At 35.4% G+C, this 21,865-nt stretch overlaps 1 protein-coding gene across 1 annotated transcript; it reads left to right on the forward strand.

Annotated features, from left to right (window-relative positions):
• Positions 1–2,192: 2,192 nt before the first annotated feature.
• On the forward strand, positions 2,193–18,487 carry LOC146138026 (dual adapter for phosphotyrosine and 3-phosphotyrosine and 3-phosphoinositide-like). Its single transcript, XM_083393518.1, has 7 exons — positions 2,193–2,489; positions 9,133–9,252; positions 15,398–15,531; positions 16,059–16,195; positions 16,455–16,565; positions 16,746–16,919; positions 17,353–18,487. Exons 1-7 carry the CDS (start codon positions 2,467–2,469, stop codon positions 17,389–17,391), a joined length of 738 nt encoding a protein of 245 aa, XP_083249644.1. The 5' UTR covers positions 2,193–2,466; the 3' UTR covers positions 17,392–18,487.
• The last annotated feature ends 3,378 nt before the right edge of the window (positions 18,488–21,865 follow it).

Raw genomic sequence — 21,865 nt, forward strand, 5'->3', positions numbered from 1 at the left:
AAAATGTGCTACAGGGTTGCCTTTAAGGTCAATTTTAAGCCAATATTCAGCTAGTTGATGCACAGCGTAATTGTCTAGATTGGTTATGCAAAAGTAGTGTTGTATTCTTTGCTGTACATCACACAGCAAATTTTAAACTGGTATGTGATAGATTGATTCTTAATGTGTTTTCGGCGCTGATTCTGAAAATGCCTTTCTTTTTTGCTCACTCATCACCTTTCTATCTGTATGGGAAAGTTCTTTTATTAACGTTTTTTGTAATTAAGTAGTTCATTTCGAGATTCTCAAAATACATTTTTTGCACACTTAGTTAAACCTATTTTGAATAAACCTGGGTTCAAAAATTACATTTTAAGCTATAAAACCCTGTCACCAAAGATTTTATAAAGGAAATAGTTGAAAATTCCATCATAGAAGTACTATTGTGGTAAATCGAGTTGTGTGTATAAAAAAATTATATGTCAGACGTTTTAAGGCCATGTATCACAGCTGTGCATTGTTTTTCAAGCGCTTTTTTCGGAAAATTAAAAATTGGTGATATCTTAAAAATGTAATGTGCTAGAGAGAAACCAAAGGTATATTCAGAATCAGCATGAAAAATACATCTAAGATGAAATACTCGCATTCTTGATTAGAAAAAAAGTGAAAATTTGTTGACCAGTGTTATTTAACTGCAACTGTGCGTTAATTTAATAATTATCGGAAAACTGGGAAAAAAAAACAAACTCAGTGGCCATAAGATAGTTCATCGTCCTTGTTACGTCATGAATTTGTTACGTCACAAATCGAAGTATTGGGACCTGAGTGTTTATATTGTGTTTATAAAGTGTAATTGTTAAATTAACGCACATTATTTGGGTTAAGGTGTGGTTAGTGTTTAGGTTTGGATGGGTCAAGTATTATTAAACCTAATCTTCTCATGCAAATTTGTTAAGTCAAATTAGTCAATTATCAAGACCTCCAAGTCTAAAAGGTGGACTTTTTGATCCTTTGAATGCACTTGTCGTAGACCTTTTTGCTTAGAACTGCACTAATTTCTGACGGATGGGGTGGTTGCATTGTACTAAATATAAAAATAATGAGTTTTGGCAACAACCTGGACATGTGTTACAGTTTGCAAAGCTGCTTTAAATGATAGGTGTTAAGAATGTTAAACATTTAAATGATTTTTTTTACAATATACACATGCTAGCAAATTGTTTTGCGATTTATTACTGTGACTGTGGTCGATGTAGTGTAGGCTATATTAGACTAATTCCTCCCACAAACAAAACCAAGGTTGAATAATTTAATAAAATATACTAGGATGCAATATTCTAGATTCGTTAATCTAGATTCGAAACCTAAATTTTTAGAATCCCTTCGGATTCTACTTTGAACATCCCTAGCAATGAGCATAATGTATACAGCTTTATTTTATTTTTACCAGTCATGTTAGCTACACTGCACCTTTTTGTGACAGTTGTTGTCAATTTTAAAGTAAGGTCAAAATGAGGGATAAGTTATTAAACCATTACATCCCAGGATGTTCTTCTTTCCATCTTTTGTGTTTCTGACTTTGTATTATGTCACACGGCAGTTAAATGTAATCAACTGCAGCCATATCCATTGTTACAGAATAGCGGTGAAAGGTGTGTCAACCTTTATACAATTTTTCATACGTTGCATAAATGTTTTTCATGTTTAAAATAGATAGTCAAATTAATTTTTACCAACTTAAACTTTTTACTGCAGTAAGTTTATCAAGCTTTCGGAAAGTTCTTTTTATAATACAATTTTTTTTTGTGGCATAGGCTTTTTTTATATAAACCAATGCTTTATAAGAAATACATAGAATTTTGGTTATTACAAAAATTTAGCATTTGCTCACATGTCAAATTTATAATGTCTTTGCAATATGGTCATTGTAATGTAAACCAAGTCTCTTAGCTTTTGTTCTTGATTAACATATATACCATATGATTTTTAAAATCATGCAAACTTTTGTGATTTTTGTGCAGCCATATTACTGTTTGTGCAATAGACTTAAACTAGTTTCCAAAAGTATCTTGGATAAATGCTCTTATATGGAGAAATGAGAGAAGTTTTTTTAATGCGTCAGATTTCTTCTAAAGTGAAAATCTGTTGATATAAACTAAAGTATTGCATTCTTCTCCTTTGCCTGAACACCTTTACATCCATACCTGACTTACCTAGGGAGTAATTAGACTTGATGTCATTTGCACATGAGTTTGACAGACATTAGTGGGTCCGTATTGTTATATATATATTTGTTTTATAACATCATGTCTTTCCCTCAACAACTAAAAAGTTATGGATCTGTTTCTACCTTCCACTACTTTATCATAATTATTTTGTCATATATAATATTTCTAACATACTCTTTTCAGGTTCTTATTTTTATAATAACAATTTAGTCTCAAATGAGTAAAAAGTATTTTCTAAGGGCAAAATCTAAATAAAGGAATGTCGGGAATAGCGGAACTAAGGTACGATACCAAGGTCTTCTCTAGTGTATAAATATAAAGTTATAATTGTGATTACCAGCTAACCAAATTGCTCAGATTTGGGAAGCATTCCAAAATATGTTGATATTGTAAAAAAGGGTGGCTAGAGACTCCTCTATAGCAGAAGTATCAGGATTTAGAACTAGAGTATATTTTAGAATCAATACACAAGAGTTTTAATTAGGGATGTCCTATACAGGATTTTTTTTTACTATAGGGCCATTTGTGTCAATTAACACAGTCATGAAATTCAACCTGTCCGATTTTCCTTAAATTCTACACACCTTTTCACTATCCTATATAATGAACATCTGCAACATTTGAGCGTAATTTGTCGATAAATGCCAGAGTTATGAAGCTTTTAGTTTGGGGGGGTCTGCCGAGGGGGCTCAATTTTTCTATTTTGGACAATGTTTGACGCCCTATTACTGCTAAACTAAATAAGGTAACAACCCAATTTTTTTACAGGTGATAGTACTTCTACCAAATATTCAAAAAACAAGATAGTTTAAATTGTCACTCTTAAAGGTCAAAGGTCTTAGACATCCAAAGTTGGCCTTTCCGAGCATTCGGCTAAAATTTTCCCTAATTTTGAAACCTCGCCAAGACCTCATTTTTGATTGGAATTAGCTAAAAATGGGTTGAAATGTTGTTTATAGAATTCTCTCTTAACTGCGAAAATTTCAGTACAAAATAATAAAGGGGTTGGAAGATATTTATTGTAAAACATGGGTTGAAATAAAAAAAAAGAACAAAGTGGTGTCCTTTTAATATCCCGGTTACCCATGACCCCGAAGAAAATTTGCACTGAAATTTTGTCCACATTTAATAAGATATGACAAGTCTACCATGCAAAATTATTTTAGTAAATGTTTTCTGATAGAAATTCTGTGTAAAATTTGGACAAAAACGCGAAAAATTACAAATGACAAAAAATTAAAATGTATTTGTAATTGTGTTTTTAACAATTGTTAGCTCACAAAACACAAGTGTTATACTTGTGACCAGGGGCGTATCCAGAAATCCAAAAAGGGGCGGGTCCCGAATTTTCAACTTCGGGAATTCCCCGTTTTTCCGGCTGACGTTAATGACATCATAAAATAGTGACAGATATGACGTCATAAAACAGCGATTGTAATGACGTCCTAAATAATAAAAATCGTCAGAAACAGCCAATTAACATCCAGCAAAAGCAAACTTTTAGACGCCAAATACACCGTCACACGGTCGTCGCCGACACTCCTGCCAGGCGCCAGCTGCGAAACCGCTTAGTGTGCAATCGTTAACTTCAGGAGAAAAACGAAAACAAGTCCGTGAAATATATGTGATCGATTATGGTAAATCCATTTACGGGACTACGCTAAATTAAAAGCACGTCTTTCGCCACCTGCAATACTAAACGAAGATCGCTTTTCCCCGGTCTTATTTGATTAGCGCAACATCGGCAAAAACGCCACTTCAATAGTCTAGTTCAGTGTTTTTAATCTTTTCAACTGAGTGCGCACCTGGCGAGCGCGAATTTTTTGGGGGAAAAACGGCATTTTAAAAAATTTCTTGCAAGTCTTTATTGCATTGCCGAAAATAAAAGTAAAAGAAATGTTGAAAAATATATGTCCAATATTTTTGAATACGTTTTCCGTTTTTCCGTGACGCATTTGGCAGCCTTCCACGGCGCAACAGTAGAGAAGCGCTAATCTATTTCAATAGACAGCACGAAAACGTAAAAAGATCATTCACGCGAAGCGCGAAAATTTTTCGCACTTAAGTAGTTAAAATAGTCAAAAAGTATTTGAAATGGACTCGTGTATAGTTTGTCAAAGAAGCAGCAGGCCCGATGAATTACAGAGACCGCTTGATTGATTGTTATTAATTGTCGAACACACACTTGTTGATCAGTCAACCCGAACGAATAACAAAATGAGAAAGAGAAAAAATATCTGCTTTTTACGGTCGACTAAACAAGAAACGAAAAAAGTGTTTTGTGTTTGATTTTGGTTTCTCATTAGCAAGACGTGTGACCCAATTACACTGAGACGGTGAGGTAAACCCTGACAAAAACGAACAAAAAACGTTAATGTCACTTCCGAAAAGGGGGGGGGGGGGTCCGAACCCCCAAACCCCCCCCCCCTGGATACGCCACTGCTTGTGACTGTAATGTGCAACTTAATAACCGGAGTATTTTTCTAATTTTTGGCCAGATTACTGTTTAATTTAAAAAAAAATCATGCATTTCTCGCCAGGCACGCTGTCACATTTGTTGTGCTATGTAGAACCTTATTTTCTATAATGGCAAAGAATTTACACTAACAAACTAAAACTTACTTTTATACTATTCAAAATTGTGAAACAATAAACAACTTGTTACTTGATTGTGATATAGATGCTGACATAATTACATTGCCAAAATGGGAGGGGCAAGAGCAGTGTTCCCAGAAATTTTTTACCATGTGCGCAGGTGCCCAAAATTTTGCGCACAAGCCGAAAATAAGTGCGTAAAGTGCCCAAATTGGATACGCGGGAGCGGGAGACCTTTTTTTCTTTTTTTTTTGTCTTCGCTATTTTCAGTCTGTTATTATCCACGAAGTTGCCAATTTACCGGGTCCTTAATAATTAGTTCGGTAGTTCTATAATTAATTATAAATATAATCTGTAATTATTTTTTGCTGGCTTTGTCAAACGGATGCTTTCGTTGCAATGGAGGGGAGCAATATGCGCAGGAGAGCACGAGAGGCGTAGCAATAATCTTAATTAATTTTTCCCAGACATAAAAATGAGTCTCTTTATTTGGCGAATAGCGCTCGCTTGAGACGTGATTTCGCTTGGACTTAGTCAAGTGTAGCGCGGTGTAATCGCCTAATGGTCGAGGTAATTATCGCGCGTAGTGCAGCGGTTTTAGCAGTAGTGGTTTTAACTTTTAAACGGGTTACACATTTTTTTAAAGTGATAACTTTGATTAGAAACAAATTTGGCCTTCACGTCTTTCCTGTTCATATTGACATAAATTTAACCTACTCTTTAGTTGACACAACACGCAACTTTGCTTTTTCGGGGTATATTGTAATTTGCATTGTACACTGTTTTGCAAAAAAAATGAGCTTAAAAGTTTTATCTTCGGAAAATCCCAACCTTTTAGGAATTAAAAAACAGCATGAAAAGTTCATTTTTGCAAATAAAAGCATATCGCAGGTAATTGTAATAATTATGTTTAAAAAAGTTTAAAGCTATTCCGACGCAATGTTTTTTATATAAAGAAAGTACTTTCGTATAAGACAAAACATACACTGCAAAATACAGATACCTTGAACTAAAAATATCTCCAAATTAGGAATAAAATAAAGTTGTAAAACGAAGATTCGCGTGTATCGCAAAAAAATTCCAGTTACTGAGAACCATGGCCTGGTGTCTACTCTAACCTCTATGCAAAACTTAGATTCCAGTCAACTACACTACCTTGTTTTGACAAAGTAAGCCCAAATCTATCGTAAAAGATTTAAATATGAGTTAAGTGAGCCTATTAGAGACACCAAGAACTAATCAACTTTGAAGTCTTGGTACAATAACTAAATTGACTTAACAAATATGCTTAAGAAGATTAAATTTAATAATACCTGCCAGCTGAGCCCAAACGCTAATGAGCACACCCTAACCCAAATAATGTGCATTGATTTAGTAATAATATAAACACTTTCGGTCCGAATACATCAATGTGTGACGTAGGGATGTTCAAAGTAGAATCCCAAGGTATTCTAGAATAATAGGTTTCGAATCTAGAATAACGAATCCAGAATAGCGAATCCTAGTATATTTTTATTAAATTATTTAACCTAGATTTTGTTTGGGGAAGGGATTAATCTTAATCTACCCTACAGGGCCCACAATCACAGCAATAAATCGCCCAAACAATTTGCTAACATGTGTACATTATAATAAAAAAATCTCCCATATGTTTAACATTCTTAACAACTGTCATTTGAAGCAGTTGTGTAAACTGTAATATGTCAACTGTCCAGGTTGTTGCCTAAACTTATATTTTTGCCAATAGTGAGTACAATGCAACACTGCACACAGAAGTCTTAAGCAATTCGGTCCTGTTTTTTCAAGCATTGTTGGGTCTTAGGGCTTATTTTTTACTAACGTGATCTGTTATGCAGTCAAATAATGTACTGCAAAGAATACAAAGTTACTATTGACTTAACGAATTCTTGACAATTACACTGCGCATAGCCGCATAACTGCATAACCTCGCTGAATATTGGCCTAAAGTTGACCTTAAGTAACCTTATAGCGCATTTTGTGGACGGCCAGCACATTTTACAACGTAATGGTACTTTTGCAACTTAACGCATTTAGGGAAATTGCGAACTCCACACCAGACATTACACGTTGATTGCTCGCCCAATAACGCTTGATTGACACTTAATTATTAGATGAACGTTATCGCGAGACGCAGTAATTGGTCGCCCGAAAAAACGCTGACACTGCACTACCAGGTTACATTTAAAGCAAGCACTATAAATTGGTCACCGCAGCAACATGCCAACTTACCACACGCGTTTGTGCAATTAGGCGCAACAATCGGCGGTAAAACATTAAATTATATCGGTTCCAATTACCCGAAATAAACGGCAGAATTGGATTCGAATCCAGATGGGATTGGATTCGATATTCTACTTTGAACATCCCTAGTGTGACGTAACAATCCTATATAACCTGGACTAGAAATTATCTTATACCCACCCGAGTTTGGGCTTTTTCCCAGCGTTTAAATAATTATTAAATTAACGCACATTATTTGAGTTAAGGAAACTGGTTATCGTTTGAGTTTGAGTGGGTCAAGTATTATTAAATCTATCTCATAGTTTTTTGTAAGTTTTTAGTCAATATTTTTTATTTATATCTGCCGGAAGTTTGCCTAAAGATCCAATTAGTGCAAATTGCCGCTACCTCAAGGTTTAAAAGTCAGACTCTCCTGCCTTTGGATGCCCTAATTGTCGTAGACCTTTTTGATTTCTGAACAGATCGGCTAATTTCTGACAGATCGGCTGAAACTACACATGCGTTTAATTTCAAAGTAAAACATAAGACACCGAATATAGGCAGAAATCATACCAGGCGTAAAATGTAACCATAAAAATTACTGCACAAAATATAAAATATTTATAGCAGAACTTGCGACGCCCTGAGAATTTGCCGGTGCTTTATTTGGGTGTGAGAGCGCCTTCCCTAGTTAAGAACCACTTTTTTTGCACGTATATCTGAAAGCAAACTAATTAGGACACTTTTTTGGTCGTACGTAGCTCAAATAAAACTAATTTGGGCATTTTTTTGTCCGTACGTAGCTAGGATAAAACTAATTTGGACACCTTTTTGTCCGTACGTAGCTCGAACCAAACTAATTTGTGAACTTTTTTAACGGTACGTAGCTTAATTAAAACTAATTTGGGCACTTTTTGTTCCGTACGTAGCTCGAATAAAACTAATTTGGGCACTTTTTATTCCATATGTAGCTCGGATAAAACTAATTTGGGCACTTTTTTGTCCGTACGTAGCTCGAATAAAACTAATTTGGGCACCAAATGGGGTACATAAGGTATTATATGTAATAATCTTTGCAAAATAGTGATAATGTGGGCCTCAGGAGACGACTGGAAATCGAATTTAAGTTAAAAAACAACTTTTAATTTTTTTTTTTTGCTTGCGCACTTCCGTGAAATAAAGTGCGCAAGTGCCCAAAATTTTGCGCAAAAAAAGTGCGCTTAGCGGGAACACTGGGCAAGAGTTTTGAAAAATTAAGCCAATGGGGTGTGGCACATAAAAGTTTGAGAAACCCTAAATAGAGGTTGTCAAATTTTTAGTTTAAATACAATATATTGTTTAATGTTATAAACAGTTAGATGAAGACATCAGAGTTATACCTTTCATAATAAGGTTCAAGCAATAGCCTCATAGTGATTGAACACTCTTAACTGAGCATCTGAAAAGCCTGGATGACTTTATTGAATCATTGTGTGACACCTTTCTCGCTTCAAAGACTTATCAAAGTTAATCACAATCAAGTTACTTGAAACAAATTAAACATAATTTAGCTGTTGATGATGTTGTAATATTACTTGATATTGCTGAGAACTACTCATTTATTGTCCAATATGCCGTGTAGGAGTTCAACAGTAATCATTCAACAATCGTTCACCCTTTTGTAATTATGCTACAAAAAATATGGAGCTTTAACGACAAAAAGCTTCTTCATAGCAAGAAAGGGGCCACAGACTGATTTAATTAAGTCACCCAGGCTTTCAGCTACTCAGTTAATTTTGTTCTATTAATGAGCCTATTGCTTAAACTTAATATAAAAGATAAAAAACTGGTATGTTCGTCTAACTGTTTATAACATTTAACAATATATACCCATAACCCAATAATAAAATTAAAATGTAGTGTCAAATATTAATACATTTTTTGCTTGCTTTAATAAGCTCTGCTAACTTTGAATATTCACTATTTTGTTAGATTATTCTTTTGAGGTATAAAGGGACATTGGCTTGCAAACCATAGCAATAATGTTATTTATTTATTTTATCTTCCAATTCAACTCAAAGAGTCTTGTTGTTCTTTTTTCGATTTGCAGCTGGTACCACGGCAGTATAACCAGACATGTTTCAGAAGCCCTTCTTATGGCAAATGGGGTTGAAGGAAGTTACTTACTAAGAGATGCAGCAGAAGAGGGAACCTATTCTATATCTGTCAGGTAAACATGCTAATGCAATGGTTCTCAAATTTTTTTTTCATATTCTTCCCTTAAAGACTTTAACACTGTTCATTCCTCCCAAAAAAATCGCAAAAAATGAATATTGCCAAAATTTCATGGTATACTGATATGATGTGCAAGGTGCGTTTTTATGATTTATCTCAGAGATAACAGTGAACATTACAAAAGTAGGGTAAAATTAAAAAACAATTACAAAAATGCAAAGAACAATTTTACCGAACTTTACATAACGTATTTCCAAAGTGTTATTCATTGTTAATGTGAACCATGAGCTTTATGCTTAAATAAAAACAATGAAAACTAGACAGGGTGTGCGTTTTTTGTATATTTTGCTAGGGGGGTATAGCGCGGTTCTACTATATTATACCAGGGGGGTATAGCGCAATTACACTATACTTTACCAGGGTGTTATTCCTTAGTTATTCTATATTATTTCAACGGGTCTTATTTGTCAGTGTCCATATACTCCCAATTTTGTGCTTCCAGTTTCGGTGCTTTAGCAGGCAAAAGCGGATGTGGCCCGAAGTTGCGTGTTATAGGTTGGACATGGTGCACTTTTACAAGATTGATTGCCAGTGGTCTTAATATAAATTTGGCTGCGAAGCAAACCTATAACTTGTCTTAATAATTAAAAAATATTTTAAAATTTTTTCTTGCACCCCTATACGCCTCTCATTGGGGACAAAAGTCAATAGTGTGACGTATAATCGATTTAGTTCTTAACAGCTATCTACTCCAATCTAGCGGCAGAAAACCTTCAACAGAGAATTCTTTCATATCGCTTGCTTTATTCTGGCCGCGAAGCGGGTGGCTCCCTGCTGTGCTTTTTTTGTCCAGCGCGTGCAACATTCATTGTGCAAAGTGTCTCGTCTTAGTGAAACTATGCGCATGCGACTTGCCTTTTAGAAAGATGCTTCTCTTAGTGAATTAACTTATTGCTCTTACAAAACAACACATTTTACTGCCGCAAGTTTAAATGAAAAATTTGCCAGGCAGTGTACACCACTCTGTTTGCAATTTTTTTGTCCATAAAAAAATCCCTTTAATTTCTATATTTTTGGTTAATTATTTTCCCCCATGGGTTAATTATTTTGAGTTGAAGGTCAAAATTTTGCTGTGAAGCAACCTATAATTTGTCTTTATAATTGAAAACTATTTAACAATGTTTTCTTTTGTTTTTAAGATACCTCCAAACACTAAAACGGCCAAATTTTAATTTTACCCCCCTAAAATACTCCCCCTTTTTCAAGAGGTAAAATGTTTATTTTAACATCAGCTTTAAATGGTTCTCTAACATTTGTGAAATTTACAGATGTTTATGTCATTTCCTTCTAGTGTAAATATATCATTGAAATATCCTAAAGTGTTTTGCATTTTGATCCCCCGGATGAACAGTTCAGGGGTAAGGTTTAAAATGTTGTTACTTAGCATTGTATATGTCATGTATCCATCATCCATGAATATATCAGATTTTTTTTACATTTTCTTATCTCTGAAAAGTGCTCAAAACCAAAATTAACAAAAAATGACAGTTTTGCCCCCCTAAAAACCACCCCTTGGAACCTGGGCAAATTTTTTTTATATTGGAAACAACTTTGGGAGGGTATTTAACAGTTGTGAAAATTTCATGTTCCAACTATGTTTTTTTCCTTGTCAAAAGTGAGCCACAAAAAATTGTCTGGAAAAGAAAAAATACATTCGGATAAAAACAACATGTGTCCAAAAAAAAATTTTTTTTTCGGGCCACATAATGAAGAGAAAAGCATGTCAGGTTTGCCTGAAAATCTCCGCGTTTGCAAATGTCAAGTGTTCCTCTTTTTTGGTTAAAATATCTGTATTGGTAAAAAAACGACATTCAAATAAATATGTAGTCGGAAATTGAAGAAGTGTTTGCTTTACAACCATTAATTTGGCATACTTAGCACAAACTTGTGGATCCAACCACATTAGCTGTTTTTTGAATGAATGAATTGGTAAACGTCGCTGTCCAGCATTTGCTTTGGCATTTTGCAGAATTTAAAATATATACTTGACCTACACTGAACTATTCCTTTAGCACTAATAAGACTAAGTCTATCAAATATTCAACTAAAGCTTATCTACAATAAGTATTATGTGATTAGAAGGATTAGCCTATCAAAATAAAACATTGTCCAGGTGACCAGGACATGATTATTGGCAGAAATATGAATCGGTACTGTCCAGTTTTGCTAAATTTTCTGTTTAACTTAGGAAGGTTTAGAAAGATTAGCTAGCAGTAGTTTTATTCATTTTGTACAAGTGGCTGCAGCTATAAGAAGTAGAAGCTACACAACCTTATGTTTCACCTTTTCTTTATTTTACTTTTACGCACTCATAACCAGTGTTTTTTTAAGGTGTTTTGGGGGACCAAAACGGTCCCCCAAATTTCTCCAGCGGTTTCCCAAAATTTCGACTTGCAACTACAGTACAAAAGTAATGGTTGTTTCTCGCTATGTCTTGTCTATAATACGAATATAGCCTACGATCAATAGTTTACGTCCGGAAAAAAGAATAAGTGTAGGTACAGCTAACAGCTGAATCAAAGAATTATTCACAAAAGAAGTGCACCTTCGATACTCGTCAATGTTTATTTCTGATTTATGGCGCATAATGATCAGTTTTTTCGTGTGGAAACATAACAAGCAGAAGCCAACAAGCACACTTTGTGAGATTGTGCAGCAAACTTCTTTGGCGGCCGTGTTGGGCAGGCTGTTTGGTCGCTGTCACAATCATTTAAGCTGTGCCTTGTCGAATAATTCATTTTATGTTGCGTTGATTTTATGTAGTTTAAATGCCTAGGTTTGTACCGCATCTTTAGATATTAATGTTTGTCCTAAAGTAACCTTTGAAATGAGAAATAACGTAATAATTGCTTTTCTTGCGACCTAGATTCGAGCTAATTCTATTCCTTCTGGACTCTTCTCTGACTTAAACTGAATATGATGAAGCTTATGATGTCATAAATGTATTTACTCAACCTGACGTTTAGTTTTAACAAATGTTTGTGACGTAACTTAACCGAAGCTTCTCGTAGGTGGGAGAATATTTTTGGCATTATATAAGGAGGCATATTTTGAGTGTAAAAGAAAGGAAGGACAGAAATTAAGAAATACGTTGAAGTGCTGACAGTTGCTATCAAGTTTTAATGCGTTATTTGCAAGTGCTATTGTAAATTACAGCGCTTTTTTTTGCCAGTCCTCTGAAGATTTTAATCAGCGATCTCAGAAGTAGAACTATTCGGCCGTTAATTGATCAGCAATCTCTTTCCTGGTAAAAGAAAAGGAAGACGTGACAGTCGCTATCTTGAGCATTTTTGAGATAGAAAGATTGTTTTTGCGATAAAATTTAGAATAGGCTATTTCTTAAATACTCTTCCTATTTTTTAACTTAAAAATTTTAAGTTTTTGTGAGTTATTTCAGGTGAAAATGTCGCAGCGTAAACGTTTATCCTCTTATAAGCCTAACAATCGAAGTATAAAGCAGTTCTTTTCTGGTAAACCGAAACCACGTACTGCTGCTCTAACCCCCGAAACCGCATCTGCCAACAGCACCACAAGTTCTGATTGTGTTTTACTGAATGACCACAATTCTGCTGAAAATGTTCAAGAGCAGTCGACTCTTCCTGTTGCATCGTCGATGACTGTTCCAACTGAGCCATCCAACAAGATATTTCAATCGTGGATTAAACTGAAAGGTTTTGATGATGCTCTACGAATAATCGTGTTCGCCCTCCATGCTGACGGAGGCATAATATGTTTGCTTTGCTCTAAGCATCCAGTAGCTATCACTGGCCGAGGCAAGTTTGCTGATGTTTACACCAGCGTACCCGCCAGACCTTAGCACCCCTCTTGTCTGGATATGCATCTGAGCTCTGAGCAACACCAGCAAGCAGTTAAACTGGAACAGAACCAACGTGTCTTGCTTTTTCACACAAAGTGTCAAACAGTGGCTGAGAGAGTACACCAAATTTACTGGGTACTGAAAGAGATAGCGAATCGAAAAGTTGCTTCCTTGCAAACACTGGTTGATCGCATTGGTCACAATGACCGGCTTCGTGACCTGCGACGTACCAGTTCAACAGAAGTGACGGATTTTATTTTGCTCATCTCCAACCATCTGACTGATCGCATCGTTGCTGATGTCAAGCAAAGCCTATGCTGAGCTACCATGGTCGACGAGACTACTTTGCAGCAATATATTACATTTGTTCAGTACGTCAATAAAAGGGGACGCCAGGCAACTGCATTTTTGGATATCTGTCGAAAAGATGCTCGCGGGGCAACTGCTGCCAACCTATTCCGACTCTGGAAAGAGGATCGCTGCTGACTACAGTCTTGATGTGGGTAAACATGTCGCTATTGCATGCGATGGAGCTGTTGCAATGATAGGCCGCCGAAATTCCCTCTCACAGAAATTGACTGCACAAAATCCGATTACCTACACAGTGCACTGCCATGCGCATCAACCTTGGCATGTACGGACACGGTAAAGGAGCTACAGCACATCCAGGATTGCGAACGTGGAAGTACTTTTCAATTTCGCCACTCAAGACCGCAAAACTACAAGAAATGCAAACTGTTGATGTTGATTCGTCTGCGCGAAAATTAGTTAAAGCCTGCCATACTCGCTGGCTATCTCATGGTCAGGCTGTAATCGCAATGAAAGCAGAACTGCCTGCTGTACACGCTACGCTCCAATATTTTGCTACTGAGAAGAAAGATTGCACAGCAGTTGGTATTCTTCATTTAATTTGCTCCAAACGCTTTCTTTTCTCCCTTTACTTGCTGAATGCTGCTTTGGTCCATCTCAACAAGTTATCATTGTTGTTTCAAAAAGGTAGTTTTCACTTTTCTCACATGCAGTCGACACTTTCAATATGCAAAAAAGAGATTAGGAGCATTCCCAATTCAGATCAGATTTTAAACAGCCTAAAACTTGACTGGGAGAAGATTTAAAAATTTTACCAAGATCTCAAAATACACTTCTTGAAGATGATTTTAAACTGCTGCGATTCACTACAGAAACATACTGTGAGGCACTGCTCTGTAATCTCGAAGAACGTTTCCCTAAGCCTGACGTACTCTCTGCTTTTCGAATCTTTGATGCTAATGAGATTTCTCTTGATACCCCTCAGAAGATTTGACATTGTTCCTGCTGAACAAACCTTGAAAGTACTAAATGACTATCAAATGTTGAAAGATAGAATGACAATGCCAGAATTTGAGTTCTGCCAAGATCCAGGTGATGTCTGCAGCAAAATTGCTCGAGACAACGTATTCCAGTTTAAGCAAATATGGCTATTTTTTGGTATTTAAATGAAACACTTGCGGTCTCTTAAAACTACTTAGCGGTCACCCAAACCAAACCTTAAAAAAAACCTGCTCATAACTATGCTAAAACAAACAAACAGTATGAAACAGACACCTGGTGCTAGTTAGCTTTACTTGCTGTGATGAAACAATAGAGATTGTAAACCAAACAGAGTCTATTATGCATAGTTTAACACAATTAAAGCAGCATATTGTCTTCATAGGCAACTTTAAATCTTATAGTAAGTGGACGTCCCCATTTAAAATTGTGCAGTTATAGTTATTTGTGTTAAATATCAAATAATAAAATGTTGGCCATTTTCATCCACCTTTCCTCCCCAATTCCTCACTCAAACAAATTACCTCCCCAAAATTTTAAATTCCCCCCAAAATGAGCCAAGTGGCTCTCTTTAAGAACCACTGTGCTAATGTATTGCAAAGCCCAAAAGGTCAAGTAGATAGACATCATCTTGATTAAGGCGTTTCAATACGAGTTTGTATAATCTTCAGTTACTGTAACATCAAGCTACATAACAGATCTGTGCATAGTGTACCTAAACATGCTGTGTTCTGTATGTAAACTTTTAATATGCAAATGTTTTGTATGTGTGTCAAATTACCTGAGTAATTATTTGTGTCAATTTTTATTTGGTAAAGTTAAACGCTTTACCACTTAACTGGTTGCTGGTTGTGTTCCTCTTAAAGTGAAAGTAAATATTTTATGCATTTTGTTTCAATACTTTGTTTGCTAACCTTGTGGTTCTCAATTGCCATTTATACCTCCAATTTGTTAGGGGCAAAGATTCAGTGAAACACTTCAAAGTTGCCAAGGAGGGGTCAATTTTCAAATTCGGCATTACAGAATTTGATAGTCTTGACAGTCTTATCACCCACTTTGCAAACCAACCATTGCTAGGCGGCAATTCAGGTATATATATATGTGTTTTCCACTACCATATGTTTGCATATTTATGTTATTATTTCTTATGTGACAGTAATTTCAAGTTTATCGGTATTTATGATAAATAAAAATACATTCAGGTGTTTGTAAATATTTTACCCTGGTATATCAGGAAAACCACTCCCAAACAGCGAGATTGTGTATGTACGTTTTATACACTATAAAGTACTAACAATAGAAAAGCTATGATGTTATGCCTGTTTAGAGGTGCTAATAGCTTGTTCCACCACTAAGCGTATTTTTGCGCAAATGCATGCGGAAAGTAAACAAATGAGCTATATGTTCAGATCAAAAGTGCACAAACTAGTTTTATAAGCTTGACATCTAGCAGAATAAAACCAGGGATCACCAAAAACTTGGGCAATTTGCTCACTGTTTTGGGCTCATGCTCACTTGGTAACAAAGGTAACAAATTACTGGCCATCAATAATTTTTATTATTTTCGAATTGTTAAGATGTGCATCGTGCTTTATATAATTTATGTTATGTTGCAGGAACGTTGGTTCTTTTAAAGCACCCCTATCCAAAAGTTGTGGAGGAACCAGACAATTATGAAGAAATTGTCTTGCAATCAACTGTCAGAAGTGGTGCAACTGAAAGAGACTTGGAATTCCAAACAAAAGCTAACTCGGTTATTTACCACTGATAAATTTTATTTTATATTAAAAGTTAAGTTTCTTCTATTGCAATAGTTTCATCTAAGCTGGTGTAGATGGAAAAGCTGTTTACTTAATTGTCTGTTTTTTTTTTCAAAAACAAATTTTATCTTTCATTGGTGGGTTATTGAATAGGAGCCCCAACATCTCTTTTTTTTTAAATGTGCCTACTGCCTAGTGAAGAATTTTTTGCATAACCACATCACAAGCTCACTAATAAATATCAATTTTCAGTTGGCCTCAAAGGAGGGGTTTCTTACCAAACAGGGATGGTATGTGAAGAATTGGAAAACCAGGTGGTTTGTGCTGGTTAAAAATGAGCTCAGCTATTATACTGATACAACAGTAAGTTAACATTTTTAACCATTTGGTATTTATTTGTAATAATTGGGCGATATTAGTAGAACTAGTAATGGTCATGGAGATTGTCATAGTGTGCTACAGAGTCCTGGTAAAAGATATGGTTGAAGATTTACATGAACTGTTCTAATACACATTATTCATGTTTTGCTATAACAAAATTAGAAAGAAAAACCTATCAAGACACTTAATCTGGAAGACTGTCAAGGTTGCTGGAAGGATGAAAAGCAAGGAAAAAACTTCTGCATTCGACTTGAATATCCCGATCGAAACTGGTACTTGTGTGCTAACACTGAAGAAGAGCAAAAAGAATGGATGGAAATGATTAAGTGGAAAATTGTAAGTTATTTAAAGTTACTAGTATACCGTAAGCCATTGCAGACTCACCAAATCTGTTGATCTATGATGCAAGCAGGGCAGGCTAGAAAAACAACTAGCCTGCAGTGAGGTTCAAACTCACGACCTCTGGTCAAGCCGGGACTGTCGCTCTACCAACTGAGCTATGCAGGCTGAGAGAGGAACGAGTCAAGAAACATCCATACGCCAATGCTTGCTCAATCTGTTAGTACAATCAATTCAATTGAAGGGGATCCACAGTACCATATCATTTATTCAATTCAGAAGGGCTAGATCTCCGTTATTAACATAAATATGTGTGCATGTTTTATTTAAAGTTTTTAGGTCTTTTTTAACAAAGAAATGTTTTATATGAGTATCATTTGTTAAATGTAGTAAACGACATTTGTAAAACTCTTTAATTTATCTTTTCTAGGACGAAAGCCGCAAAGGATCTGTGCGGAAAACCAGTTAGCTGTTCTTGCATACAAAAAGCAAACATATTTACCGTGATGAATTACTACAGCATTGTTTTAGATATAGTAAAATCAATAATGGTATTGGTGGTTCAAGACCCAGCTTGCAGTCCTGAAGAATGTCGATTATTGTATAAAAACGACATAACACTAATTGCTGTGCATTGTTTTGAAAGAGCGCTTGTTGACCAATTTAATTGTGAGTGCTTACTGAGGCAGTTTACATGAAACTACATTTTTTTGTACTGGATTTGCCAACGGTAACATTTTTGCTGTATTGAATGTACTGCACTTAATCATTTTACAAAATTATTTATACATCTACGCATGTTAAACGTTACTGATATATGGCTAAAAAACTTACAATTACTAAGTTTAAAAACTAATCAAACACTTTTTAACACAGACTCCCTAATAAAGTTATTAGCAAGATTTTGTTGGCATTTATAGTATCTTTTCTCACTTTGACATTGCCGAGGTATATTTGTTTATTTACTTTGGACCACATTTTCGTGCACTTTAGTTTTTTTTATGTTTTTTATATATTTGTTAGTAATTGGTTACAAATTACTTTCAAAGCTAAAACTTACTTAAAAGATGAAATTTCGTTGTCAATAATATTTTTACAGACTGTAAAAATATCAAAAAACTTTGTTTAGATTTTCTGAAAAGATAATTATCATTGAATAGCGCACAAATATTTCCACCACTGCTGTTGATCACGTCGTTAAACTTTTCTTTGGTATTTAATTTGTGTTTTGTAGTGAGCGCTTTGTATCTAATTTTCTGCATAACGCGATATGTTTAGGTCTTCTGTTTTGTTTTGCTAAATGAAATGGGCATACCGGGGATATCGACTTTTTAAAGAAAGTTATTATTTGCAACATTTTTTTACGTGTGCTCTGTTTACCTCGCTCTATTGCCATTTTCCCATTTCGTCTCTTTTAGATTAAGGCTTCTATCTTCTCATAAGTGACTTGAGTTTGTGCCTTAACCAAGGTGAAATCATTTTCCGATTACTGGTGTATAACTCCAAATTTCTGATCATGTTTGGTGATTTTTTATTTGTTTATCGAACTTTTTCTGAAGATTTTACAGGCTGTTTTGTGTAGAACAGATTTCAAACAGGCTACTTGTCATTTTTAACAGCATACCTAGCTGAAGCATATAGTAGCTTATCAGTGAAGACAGTCGATGGCCAAAACTCCTTTCAAAATTGCATGGTCTCGTGACCGGAATGTTTTACAATAATTTGGTAGGCACCCAAGCCACAAACAACAAAAAAACGACTTAGACTTGCCGTTAAAGAACCTTTGAACGTTTACGCAACCACAAGATAAAGGTTGTCCGTAGGTAAAGAAAGTTTATGTGAATATTTGTAAAATGTAAACAACTTGAAATAATGTACAAAATATATTAACTAACAATATAATGTTATGAAAAGGCAACGCCAGTATGCAACATCTCAGTTTGCGCCACACAAACATACCGCTTTACGCATGCAGGTTTGTTATTTACCACGTTTAATGGTAGGCAAATGGACGACCGATTTTTTCCCAATATGGGAACAGTTAAAATGACTTTAAAAATGTGCGCACTTTTTTCATAAAGCAAAAAGAGTTGAAAGCAATGAGTTCGAAAAAACGCCTCAAATAATGCCCATATTCCCTACCTCAAAGTGTGCTCACATTTTTGAAGGTACCCTACTTTAAAATGCGTTTTTTTTTCTAGTTTTGTCATAATGTGCTACACAGTTTGCCTGCTATAGGCCTATGTATTTTTGAAGAGTGAATTAACACCCAAGAATGCTGGAATCTTTGGTGGTTTACTAACGAGTTAGAAATTCGGTTTGCTGCATCGGTACCAGTTCTGTAAATTGACACGCGCCACAAAAGGGCAGTTACTAGAAATCTGTCAAAAAGGGATATCCAGTCTTGTTCTTTGGAAGTGTTAGCCTTTTGAAATACGAATGGCTTTTCTCTAATTGTCTATGGATTTTTGTTAAAATACAGAGATATAGCAATTGTGCTTTACCAAAGAAGCCGAAACCTAAAAATCGCTAATTAAGGTTTCTTTAAATCAGTGTATCCAACCTATTTTACTAATGCCCCCTTGGACTCGACATATTTTTATAACGCAGCCCACGCCCTAATTGTTTCAACATAACCCCCGCAGCCCACGGAGTTAGGATTCTTAATTTGGGGGTGGCTGAACAAGTATAAAATATACCGTTAGAAAATTCCGCCATAAACAATTGTAACCTAAACCGAGTTTAAGTACGTTCAGCTCATTTGTGCTGAAGGCGTATGGTGAAAATGCGTTTATCTGGTTTGAATAGACAAATATATATTAACTTTTAAGCGAAAACACAATGTAACCGATTGATGAAAAAACGATGATACACAATAAAATTGTTTTCTCTATATTTTTTTAATTATTGCGCCACCAGGCGCATATTGTAATGTGTAATAGAGCGTGTCCATGCGTGTCGCGGACAGGGGTGCCAGATTGGCCTCTTTTAGGCCAAATTCCTCGAATTTGGCTTTTTTTTAGTCTGTTGGCCTTGGAAGATATATATTTGGCCCTTTTCTAGACTTGGCATTAAATTCGGCTTTTTTTTTACTTTTCAAAATCCATAATAGGCCTAATCAACATTTATCATATATCGCCACCTTACCAGATGAAACCATATTCAGCAGTTTTATACATGTTCTATGCTTGTTTAATACTCGTAATGTGACGCCGGCGCCGAGTCAGACTGCGCTCACCCTCTAAGCCAGCCATCCAATACAGTCGTTTTATATCTTTTCGGGCTACATTCAGAATTATTTTTGCTACAATTTATTAAAATCCGCTACAAGTAAAAAATTATTGATAAATATAAATATTATAGACATTAGGCCTATTTTGTAATTATAGCGTCAACACTCAACCCATATGTCGCCAACCTGTTGGATTTGGTTGGTTTGAGTTTATATATTGGTTCTATAAGCAAGACATGTTACACATTTGGAAAAATTGCGAGCAATACAAAAAAAATGGCTCGGACTTAAATTTGAGGTTTTATGCTTATGTATTTTTTTGTTCGCTTTAACAGTTCAGTGATGTGGATTAAGCTACCAAAGCTCCGCTTTATTAGTTTTTGGTGGCAGCCCTGGCAGCGCAGCTTAAGATTGGAAAATAATTTGCGGTGCAGCGCAGCTTGCGAACAAAGTGCAATGCGGGCAGCGAGCACCAATTTTATATTCTCACCATCTCTAGTGAGCTCATCAAACAAGTATTTTTCAATAGAAAGCTTGACAATTAGAAAAAAATATCACACTTTCAGCCTAAAAATCCGAGGATTACTTAGCTTTTTCAAAGATAAATATTTCCGTTTTAGTTAGTATGTTGTGAACATATGTTATGTTTATTATGTTACCACACCACGCCACTCTGAACCCTAATGGTTATTTATTATTATCATACAAATCAATCTATAGTATTATTTATAGCCTTTTATGTGTTTTGAATATAAAAACTCGTTTAATTAATGTTTGTTTGTTTGTTTCACGGTTTGGCTTTTTTTCAAAATTTTAATTTGGCAACCCTGGTCTCGGACGCTATTAGTATTTTTTCAACCTTGTTGCACAGGTAATGTGATGTTACAATCTCGTTTATTGTAACGTTATTCACTCAGCAAAACTCACAGTTATTCACTCAGCAAAAAATACGAGCAAGGGTGTCGAGAACTATTTATAATTTCTATAGGGTGCCGCACATAAAAAAGGTTGCTAAACACTGGAATCAAAGAAATATAACTGACCAACGAACAATTAGGCATGTTCGAATTGTTTGGCTATGATTACATTTTTCCGGCTACACCAATAAATAAACTAGTTTCTTATCGCTCATCAAGTTCGGATCCAGGGGATGGCAAGGAAGAATAAACTTCGGTAGTCCAATGTGTTAAACCGGTTTGAAAGTCGCAGTAGGCCTACGTCTTATATGTAACTTTTTTGAAATGGCTGTTTTGCGAAATTATAAGTTATATTTGCGTTTTGTTTTCCGTCTATTTTAATTTGAACATAACATAAAAGTACGACCCGATATAAATTACAATTTTTGCAACTTTAAAGTAAATGAACAATAAATTATATCGCGCTTCTGGAAGGTATTGTTTTTACAGGTTTGCACTGTGACTAAAGGCTAACGCCCTGACCCTTTCCACGATGCAATTTCAGCAAAATTGAGCTAGTTAAAAACATTTCACGCTTATAAAATGCAGTCTTCTAAATTAAAAGTTTTGTCCAATACGCAATTTTGTCGCGCTTCGCGCGCACGATTTTGCCAGTCTCGTTATCAACTGATATTATTTGCGTACAAAGTTCGACGAGAGCAGCAAGTTAATGGAGCATACATGTCTTTCGACGTTACTTTTTAACGATGCTTTTGGGCGTCATCTTTAAACATTTTATGCCACGACCAGACGAA

This window comes from Ascidiella aspersa, chromosome 7, assembly GCF_963924565.1.
Source record: "Ascidiella aspersa chromosome 7, kaAscAspe10.2, whole genome shotgun sequence".
Lineage (NCBI taxonomy): Eukaryota > Metazoa > Chordata > Ascidiacea > Phlebobranchia > Ascidiidae > Ascidiella > Ascidiella aspersa.